This window comes from Dermacentor andersoni, chromosome 3 (genome assembly GCF_023375885.2).
Source record: "Dermacentor andersoni chromosome 3, qqDerAnde1_hic_scaffold, whole genome shotgun sequence".
NCBI lineage: Eukaryota > Metazoa > Arthropoda > Arachnida > Ixodida > Ixodidae > Dermacentor > Dermacentor andersoni.
Genome location: NC_092816.1, coordinates 31718484 through 31729358, shown reverse-complemented (window position 1 = coordinate 31729358; position 10875 = coordinate 31718484). Strand labels below are relative to the sequence as shown.

General features: G+C 44.7%; 1 protein-coding gene across 1 annotated transcript; it reads right to left on the bottom strand.

The window, feature by feature from the left end:
* Positions 1 to 3385: 3385 nt before the first annotated feature.
* Positions 3386 to 10653, bottom strand: RpLP2 (ribosomal protein LP2). The gene is made up of 4 exons (XM_050169679.3): positions 10545 to 10653; positions 9409 to 9580; positions 5416 to 5517; positions 3386 to 3520 (listed from the first exon to the last, which is right to left on the bottom strand). The coding sequence occupies exons 2-4, from the start codon at positions 9578 to 9580 to the stop codon at positions 3447 to 3449; spliced, it is 348 nt and encodes a 115-aa protein (XP_050025636.1). The 5' UTR covers positions 10545 to 10653; the 3' UTR covers positions 3386 to 3446.
* Positions 10654 to 10875: the final 222 nt, after the last annotated feature.

Here is a 10875-nt window from a genome sequence, read left to right as displayed (position 1 = left end):
ACGTGGGAAAGGCCCGTAAGTAATATGAAATTACAAATTCTCTGCCAACATGGTACGGACAGGACGCTAAAAAGCAACCTCCCGTTTAAGTTAACAATTCTTCCTTTTGTGACAACCAGCGTAATTCACACGACGTTATCAAGCTTGTTATAATGCATATTTGCTTGTTGGGGTCTTGTTCCCAAATTCGAACTCATGAGCTTGTCATTATTGCTCCGCATGCATTCTGCTAGCGTGAGAGTGCAATTATCGCCGCAGAAACGGGAGCTGCGGTGTATTTCAACTGCCGCCCGAACCCACTGTCGTTTATCTCGGAACCAAGCGCAACGCGAAGCTCTGTCGTGGGCAGCACGGAAGGCGCGAAGCGAGCGTTTTTTACAAAGCACGGTCGAGAGCCCTGTAATTGTGGCGCATTCGGGCACACAGAGCGCGCTGTCACGTGGTATCACTTAAACTTCGCGGGCTTTCGTTTTTCCCGAATAAAAACGGCCACGCTAAGTCTATCTCGTTGGAAGTGCTTGGGTTGGGCAACATTTGTGGAGCGCCACAACTTTCCTATTGACGCCTGAAAGTTTCAAGCTATACTTAAGAAGTTAATTTATCTCGGCTAATTACTCAGAAAAAGACGAGAAAGAAAATGGTACTGTAAGTTTAAATAAGCACTAACAACATCCACGCGATTTTTGTTCTGAAATAGGTTTTTTCTTCTTCAAAATCTTGGTCCGTTAGCTGGGACACCCTGTACATATATATCCGGCCGAAACGTCAGTAAAAACATGCCATACCGTTCGTCTTTGTATATGCCCCCGCACACACACACACACACACGCATATATATATATATATGGGCCCGGAAAGCTGGTCGGGCACCCCCTCCCCTTCCCCCCAGTCGGAAAAATAAAAAAAAAACTTTCCGCGTACGCATGTAATTACTTATAATCAATTACATTTCTTGGCAATTAGCAATCAATAGACCAGTTTTACACAGCAACGTTCACCGTTTTTTTTTTTTTTTTTTTTTTGTGGCACGAGCTTCGAGTGAATTCTGCTTCTTACGCAGCACTTCTTGTTAAACTTCCAGAGACGGCCAGGGAGGAAATTCAAATCAGAAAATAGAAAAGAAAAATAGTACAGCACAAAATTTGCCGGATTCCTTAGATCTGCTATCAGAGCAAGTTTAGTTAGAAGTTGAGTTATTGAAGTGTATAATTAGAATGAGAAATCAATGGGACAACCGGGGAGGAAATTCAAAAATCAGGAAAAATAGAATAGTACAGTACAAAATTTATGGGTTCACAGATATATCAGAGCACTAGTTACAAGTTGAGTTACTGAAGTGTCTGGTATAATTAGAATTAGAAATCACTGATTACTGCATACTAAAGCACAGAATCGTAGATTTTCATGTGAGCACAACTTTGGTGAAATTCCTGGAAACCCATAATTAGAAAGCGCAAGTAATGACGTCGCACGCAAGAAGGTGGCATGATATTTAGCCAGCAAATTCGGTTTGTGTTGCATTCGCCTCAAGTTAACCTAAAGAACACCAGCTGAGGTGCGAGTGCCACTGGGAGACATCCACGTCAAAGATTAGGGTTGCCTACCATTTTTTCTTTTATGAACCAATTACATGCAACCAGTTACTTGACTGACAAGCTGCAACAAACGTATTTTTGAGCACTTGAACTTGGTAGGAGCTACAGTATAGAATGCTTACTGTCATATCGCGTTGCAACTTGGTGACTGCGCAAGCTCATAGCTGCAAATAGCAAGCGCTCAGAATTTGTTTCTCCTTAAAGGTGGGTCATGCTTCCTGTATTGCCTGTGACACATTCTACATCTTGCGATGGTTTCAAACTCCTGTGCAGCACGAGTGTCATCACGTTGGAACTCATGTTCGGCGTGCTTAGCCTTCGCTTTTTTTTTTCAGTTCCCCACCTCTAATATCAGTGTTCAGTGTTTGTTACACTATCCCCTCCAACGCACACATTGCGAGATCTTCAGTGTCACTGCCAATGTCCTCAAGAAAACAAGGGAAATGACCATTGAAAACTTTTAAAACCAATTGTTAGAGAGGACAAAGGACATGTGAAGGGCTGCACAAGATGCGTTAAAGGGACACTAAAGGCAAACATTAAGTCAGGCAAAAGTGATTAGTGCTCGAGAATCTCTGAGGCGTCAATATTAGCGCAAACAGAGCCTTAATAAGCGAGAAATTGAGGTAAATGCAGGACATGATTAGACTCCCTAGGGATACTCAAGTACTTGCCCGATGATGAAAGCACTCTTCAGTTAAATTTTGTCACTAGTACTGAACCACCCGTAACAAAATACATCCTTGTATTATAAGACTAAATTAATTGCTACTTGTCCAGTTCTACTTCATTTCTAGAAAAATGAACTGATTGAAATTACCCTTGACCCTGGTCAAAAGGTATCGTTTTCGCTCGACTCCACGCTGTTGACGCTTCAGTTGTTTCATTGTCACATAGTTTTGCGCTGGTTTTACTGGCTCGCAAAAATTGCACAAACTGCAAGTAGCAGAAAATTCAACGTCCATGTGATGTCGCGGGATGCCCAAACGGCCTACACCACTTGACCAAAAAGCAGCTGCAGCAGCGAGTCCACCGCTCTGTCTGGGCTCGGTACCACCATCTGTCTGCTGACGTTTTACTCAGCGACAGCAGCTAAGGGTGTGATGGTGTATGCAATGTCACCACTCCCCCGGCTGGGTGGCGGGAGATTTGAATTTCGAAAAAGGTATTCGGGCCCTTCAGGAGCAATTTTGTCATATAGCACAAAACAAGTGTTGCGAGGTTTCTGGAATGGTATTTAAACAGTCCATGTCGCCTTAGTATTTGCCTATAGTGTCCCTCTAAAGGAACCAAGCCAGCTTGTTTATATTTACTGTATTTGTGCAATAGCAATAGTAAATGTTCGGATGTATGTAGCACAAAAGCTCAAATTTAAAGGAAATTCTGTGGTTTTATGTGCCAAAACCATGATTTATGAGACGTGCTGTTGCGAGGGATTCGAAGGTAATTTTGACAAGCTGGGGCTAATGTGAACAGGTGCTTTTGCATTTTGTTCCCATCGACACGCAGTCGCCATGGCCAGGATGCTTAGCCGTGCAATGCCATTGTCACTGAGCCACCACAGCTGGTACGTAATGCAATTGTAATTTTTAAATCCTTTTCTGTACCGTGTACAAGTTTAACTATGATGCAACTAAAGAATGAATCAATGGCAGTGACTTCCACTTTCTCTAGGCCTTTTTGGTTTTCAGCAACTGGTGGCTGCTGTGGAAGACTGAACGAAAGCATGACTAACTGGCTGCAGATACCAAAAAACCTGCAACCAACGAGAGCAAGAAAAACGACAAGTGTACGGGAGAGCAACCATGAGTTTCATTTACAATGAAAATGGCACGTTTTAATGTTGCGGCATTAATCGAACAGGCCGAAACCCATGTCATCATCCTCCTCAGACTCTTCCTTCTTTTCCTCTTTCTTGGCTGCTTCTGCAAAAGCAAAAGAAACAATGTTTGCAAGAAGGTGAGAACCAATGCTTTACCCCATCAGCACAGCAGACAAACAAGAGGCCGTGGAAATGTCCACTGGAGATCTTTCACTGGCAGTGCATCTTATGTTGCCTATTTTACAAAACCAGTACAGAACCAACTCTACCAGGGATTACCAGTAGTCCAGATGGTTTTCAAAAGCCCCATAATTTCTAGTAATGCCAAAGGTGCAAATGGTCAGTCAGCTAGCTCTGTGTCACATTTCCCCACTGCGATACAAGCGCAACAATCCCATGTAGGACAATAAGCCAGCATCAACTAAACACTGAACTTTGCAGCAAAGGATGCCTTCTTAGAGGTGCAAAAGTCGTGGTTCATGTGAGGGCACATAGGAGGATAGCTCCTTGAAATCACAGGATATGTGCGGGGTACCACCCTTTGGACAGCTACCCCCCCCCCCCCCCAACACCCGTACCTTGTTGGGTTATTGTCCCAGTGGTAAAATCAATTTCTGTGGGATGTTATTATTTCTTCATAAAATTGTTCATCACAGCTGCTGTAACTGCACATCTGCCCGTTTCTGCTAACGTGGCAGAACATTTGTTGAACACTCATCGCTGTACCTTGCGCTGAAACTGATGAAAGAGTCACCTGCTCTAACAGCAGCATTTAACTCTTGATAGTGTTTATACACCATGACTCATACAGCATTTAACCCTTTCGCTGTCACGGACGTACCGGTACGTCATCGCGCTTCCCCCCCACGGTGTCACTGACGTACTGGTACGTTCTCCATCGTGTGTTCAAAATTTCGCGCCTGAGCGCAAAGCAGGCACTCCTGGATTGGCCATGCCATCTGTTGACTCTTTCTACAAGTTCGTATATTCGCTCCGACCTGTGTTAGTCCATGTATTGAAGAGTACGGTGCGACTGCCACTCCCCACTTTCTCCTTGCTGAGTGGGGCGGTGGCTCCGCGTTCGCTGGCGCGCGTGTGGTTATGGGTTCAAGGGTTGTTCTGTAATCTCCGCTGGTTTGAAGGTTTTTATTTTTCTTCTGTTGGTGTGCCTGCTACGGCGCGTCAAGTTCAGGCACACGTGCCGTTGCCTCTCCAAAAAGGGTGACTCGATTGCTCCTTTCGCTCTCTCGCCGCAACCTCGCTTCCGACTTGCAGCAGTAAACGTAAAGCCCTTCGAACTTTGTTTAGCCTTTTTCCATCTCCCTCTGTCTTCTTGATCACGCAACATCACATTTCTCTCCGTTGCGCGGGCGACTGAAAGCGCATCCTCCCTGCGCGCGGTTACTTTCGGATGGCTCGGCGCGCGGGACCTTCGTCTGCTCATGGGAGCGGTGGCTGAATTCCGATTCAGAATACGAGCCGAGCTCGGATTCGGACTCGGACAAAGTCGCATGAGAGGAAGAGGGTTCCGCATCGTCAGATTCGGATGTTGAACGGATTATATAGTCAGGCTGATGATGATGATGTTTACTAACAACAGCTGCAGAACACTGAAATGTGCATATTGCATTGACTATGTTATTTGTATACCAATCATAATCAAAAATAAATTGCTATGTTCAGTCCCTGTTATGCTCGTTCCCTGAAACCAAGCCGACACTGGGGGTGCGTCACGGCCAGAAACGTCCGACAGCTAAAGGGTTAAAGGAATGGGCAGCAACAGCAAGCCAGAGCTCACTTTCTGAATGAGAGGGAGCAAGCGAGTGGAAGAAGCTGTATATGCTTAAGGTGCTTTTCGCCTGTGGTTATTTTAATTATGCACGCTATTTCTGCACCTCTGTCACGACACGAGTAATACCACGGAGAGCAGAAGAGGAAAAGAACGAGTTATGTTTCTGCTTAGATTCGGGCGAGAGGAAAGCCAGGATGAGCACTCACCCTTTGGAGCTGCTGCACCACCACCGCCAGCGGCCGCAGGAGCGGGCGCTGCAGCAGCAGCCGCACCACCACCAGAGGGCATTGTAGCCAGCTTTTCCTTGCCTGTAAAGGGAACACAATCTGTTATAGACACACGTCTTTTCACATTGCAACAGTTGCAGAAGCAATCAAGGCACCATGCTTCTGACACCAAATAGAGTGATGAGTCATAAGAGCAGGCGCCTGCTGGTTCAACTATAAAATGCCATTTTCTCAACCACAACAAGAAATCAGTTCTATAAATGCACTTTCAGGAAACCCAGATAGCCAGCCTTTTTTATCAGTGGTATCTCATTAAATTATGGGGTTTTATGTGCCGAAAACCACGATCTGATTACAAGGCATGCCACAGTGGGGGACACCGGAAATTCAGACCACCTGAGGTAATGTGCACCTAAACCTAAGTACAGAAGTGTTATTGCATTTCGCTCCCATCAAAATGAGTCTGCTATGGCCTCGCGCTTACCGGCCCAAAACCAGAGCAGCTAAGCAACTGCGGAGGGCATCAGCGGTATTGTTCAGTTGGTCTTGCAATTTTAAAGCACATTTTGTTTTGGGATAAGTGACAACAAGTCAAAGTAAGTTTAATTTTGTTCATGCTAATGTTAAACAGATCTATTGCCTTTATTCAAATTCTACTAAAACTTTACAAAAGTGCGGATAATTGATCCATACATTTATTTGTTCTACAAGGAACATTACTCACTGTGTAGTTATGCAACAATGAACCCGATTTCCCCAAAGAAACCCCACTTTGCAATTTATGGTTCAGTACTTTTGCTGGCCAAAATGGAAAGCACTTTTCGACATTTCCGGCGCCAATAAGTTGCTACATATCGCTACTCTTATGAATGACGAGCATATACGTTGTGCTATACTGAAGTATAGTATCAAGGCAAAGTGCTTTGAAGTATTTCCAAACTTGACAAGGCATAAATATACAACGGTATAACAGCCATTCCAAGAACCAGACACTTTATTTGCAAAGGTATTTTCTCAAAGAACTTGGGCATTCGGGAATGCGAATGTAAAAGAAAGCCCAAGCACACGTGACACCATCTAGTGCATGTACTGCAAATGCAATTGTCAAAGCTACCAAGCAATTTTCTCTTTCTAGCAGACTTGACAGAACCCTTTATTATAAGAGGAGATACTGCACATTTTTGCAGGGTAAGCAAACAGCAATAGACTGAATGCAAAAAATTTGAAAGATACTTTTGTGTGGGCATGCATTATAGTCCCTTTGGCGAAAAGTATTTATCGACTGTATTCCTTGCCTGCATTTAAACTGCGCCTAAGTGAGGCCAAATCAAAATGAGCCAAGTGTCTTAATGCACTCGCTTGCTCACGAGAAGTTTGTAACATAAGGACCGCTCAGCAGCATTCAATTGAACATTAATGCTTATTTTAAACACGCATGACATGGTGCCACCTCTTCCCCATTGGCTTCGCTGCCACATGCCTAATGACGTACACACTAAGCCGCACCTTTAGTCAACCAGAACCATGGAGCCGCCATGGCATTGGGGAAATGTGCTTGTCTCGCATACCGCAGATCTGGGCTCGATTCCAACCCAGACCAAAATTTACCACATTTTCTTTTCAAAGCCATTGATTTACTTTGTTTGCAGGAACCTCCCCGAGAAATTTGACATTAATCCGAGCATTTCTGACATGCTTTTACTCTCTGCACCATCAGCCATTTTCGGTACCATCCCTCAATGGCGACTTGAGATTTTCGTGTAATGGGGCAATTCTTCCAGTATAAAAGAGCAGAAACAGGAGGGTGGGGTTCTTACACTAAACTCTGAGAACTCGCGCAGCCAAACATATATAAATATATACATAAACAACAATATAGTAATAATAAATAAACAAATAAATGTTTGCTCCAACTGGAAATAAATATCCCACTGCACTATGGCCCCAACAAGAGAGCGAATGATGGATCATTAGGATGAGGTAACTGCATACCTGCCAACCTGGCGAGATCACAAATCAGGAGGCTTGTTATTCGCGCCAAAGGGATGTGGGGGGGGAGGGGGGTTGCATCACTGTATCAGTGCATCACTTCAAGAATTTTTCGGAGTAGCTTTACTCAAAACGTGGTCCAGACTGACGGCACTTCACTAGCAGCAGGTATTGGAAGGTTGTGTTGCACATTGATGAACTCAGTCCTAGTTTTTCGCGCCATGCTAAAAACCCTCTCACACTCTGCGTTGCTATGCGGTACCACGAGTAAATCCAGCATCGCCTAGCAACTCGGTGAAACATGTTTTCCATCAGTGTCTTTCATTTTTTCCAACCATAGACGACTGCATGTCTCACCTTTCTTCATTAAGAATGTCCTCTGGAAGACTGTACACCTGTAGTGTGGCAAACTCAGCTTCGAGAGCAACTAAAGAGTCTTCAACAGGTTCATTGGAATCTCGGGGCAGCGGCTGAGGGAAACTGAATAATGAAACGAAGACTCGATCGAGAGCGATGCCTGTGAAATAAATTTCAGGTTGGCCACCTCCGCATTCTTCATAGTTGCGTTTCAGAGTTGCATCTACATCCATAGCGCTTCGCCTCGTCACATTTCGGAAATATTTTCCGTAGAAGAGGCCCTACGTAGTCGCTGACACTAAGGGGTAGGTTGTGTTTCACGAGGAATCCCGTAAACAGGCACTCCACACGTATGACACTATCGTCGCACTTGTTCCAGAGAAAGTTCACTATGTTGCCTTGCTGCTAAGTGGTGTGAACATAGCTTTGATGCTTCGCCGTGGAAACGTGCAGTTTCAAGTAGCCGTTGACACCGTGAAACACGCTGACGTCGCATTCAAACGTTCGACAAAATGCAAAATGTTCTCCTTTTCTTGATGTCAAAAAGCACGGAAATTCAGAAGTATAAGATCGCAATAACTTCTGCAAATACCTTTTCTTCAGTTTTGATAGTGCCATGGTGCACCGCACACAGACGGCCTAGCCAACACTAATCATACACTCAAGCAGCAGCAACAAGATGCACTATGGAGGAAGGCATGCATGAAATGCAAGAACTACATTGGCTCTGGTTTTGGTCGGCTTACTAGGGGCTGTAGTCGGCTGCTTAGTCGATGATACCGATGGTGCAAGTGCTGCCATTGTTGGTGATGCTGACGATTACGATTTGGCTGTAGATTTCGCAGAGCCGGTTTCGCAAAAACCATTATTGCGCAAACAGAGACCATTTTTCGGGAGATATGATAGTGATCGTACAATCGAAAAGTTCAGTAAAAAATTTGGAGTCTCCCGGGCGAATCGGGAGGGTTGGCAGGTATGTAAGTGGTAATGAAAAATCGTATACATAGCTTGCACGACACTTCACGGAGGCAGCTTCTAACTGTGATGCTTCACCAACATGGTGCTTGAGATGACATCAGTGCATCATATTCGATGCTGTGGGTAACCTGCTTCCATGGAGGACGGAAAGCTTAGAAGAGGCCCCTGCACTACCGGTTCTGTTGGAAGTGTTGGAGCAACACAAGATGCCAATAGACGGAGTGGCTGAAAGTGCTGGTTCACCAACATGGTGCCTAGACTGACGACAGTGCAAACCATCTGTACTTAATATGCATCACCTTACCCTTACCCACACTTCTTCAAAGCACAAATGTTGGCTAACATATCGCCAACCAGAAAAGTTTACGGACGGCCATAGGATCTCAGAAAATATCCAATTTCCAAGCAGCCTGCGACAGTAGTCAGTAAAAAAAAAAAACATCAGAATGTTGTTCCCATATACTGGCAGAAGCTGTAAGTGCGAATACTAGGATGCGTGGTGAGGCTGCTCGGAAATTGGACGTTTTCCGAGATCTCGTGGTCCGTACGATTTTTTGGCTGACTGTACATGCTACTATGCCGACTTCCGCGATTTTGCACCTACATAATTGTATTAATCTTCTGATTATATATGCTGCAGCGACTCACCCTTCGCGATGACTTCGTCAACGGTCTTTCCCTTCAGCTCGCTGATCACCTTGTTGAGTCGCTCGCTGTCGGATTCTATTCCGACGCTGCCGAGGATCTTCTCGATGTCGGCGGCGGAGGGGTCTTTGTTTCCGCCCATGGAGGCCAGGAGGTAAGCGGCGACGTAACGCATCTGAAACATCGAATGATGCTGCTATTGACATGTTCCACACATAATTTTATGTCGCGTCGGTCAACATGGCGCCAGGGACTCAGCTGCAGCAGTTTATTGCAGTGAGGCAGGTAATGCCACATCGATGCCAAGCCGATGATACACACCGGTTTGACAAGGCGACGTTTGGAAGTTCATGCTCGGGGCAAGTAGCATAAATAACTTTGTAAAATTACCGGAAGACCGGGATTTGTGTTTCTGACCAACTAAATGAACTTTATAAACCACTCACACACGAAATTACGTGGAACTGTGAAAACGCCGGTTGAAAGCAAATGCAAGTAAACGGCCGCGGAGCCACGTGTAGCAGTAGTCATATGGCGAATGAAGCAGTTAATCTTCAGCTCTGCGATCTAGTTTATTTTATTCAACGTGAATTACTCAACAGTGCACCGTTTTTTCATGCTACCATCTGTGAACAAACGCGAGTTAATTTAGTCCAGCGTGTCTGTCAACGTTAAACTGCTTGTACTTGTTCCCTACGCCAACATGCACTACGCAAACGAACAAATTATAGGATAAATGAAAGAAACCCCTGCAAATCGCAAAAGCAAGCAATGAGCACGTCGCTCCCACAGTGATGTGTGCATGAGCGCCCGCTTATATTTTGTGCTGAACAGGTATTCGTTGTTTGTAAAAACGGCGCTAAACGTAAAGCTAAACAGGCGGCCGCAGCCCGAGGAAACGAAATCGCAAAAACTGCCCCACTAAGTTCGCACGTGCCCACAAAGCACTTTGCGCACACTTCCTTCCACACGTGTTGATCCGCTTAGGCTTAATGACTTGCACCGCGGATTCCTTAACTTCCGAGGCGATGCAGTCCTAAATTACTGAATTGGAATACGTTCGTTTATTTAGGAATGAAATTCCTATCACTATGACAACCAGTGAACACAGTGACAATAGCTAATGGTAATTTACTCACTTTTAAGTCTCGAGGACACGAAACGTCTTCTACACCGCAACACAAAAACGTGGAAAAGGGAGAGGAATGGTCAACTTCGACAAGATCTTGCAACACTCGTTCTGACGCTAGGTGTCGTGCAAAATAGTTGCAAAATGAAAGAACATAATACCATTAATTGAAATCATAAAATATAAATACATAAAATAAAAAAGATTATTGTATATGAAGAAAACGTAATTATTTGATTCTGATACGTTTGTTAGAACACAGTTGCTATGTGGCGCTAGTAACAAGTTAATTTAACTTATACGGGTGTCGCACGGCGCACTTTTGATCGCGAATGAGCCTG

Bases quoted from the DNA above. Each gene is read 5' to 3' on its own strand.
- RpLP2 (XM_050169679.3), bottom strand. From the start codon at position 9,580: ATGCGTTACGTCGCCGCTTACCTCCTGGCCTCCATGGGCGGAAACAAA. The intron at 5,518-9,408 runs GTGAGTCGCTGC...TTCCCTTTACAG, and splicing joins TGACGAAGTCATCGCGAAGG to GCAAGGAAAAGCTGGCTACA. The intron at 3,521-5,415 runs GTGAGTGCTCAT...TTGCTTTTGCAG, and splicing joins TGGTGCAGCAGCTCCAAAGG to AAGCAGCCAAGAAAGAGGAA.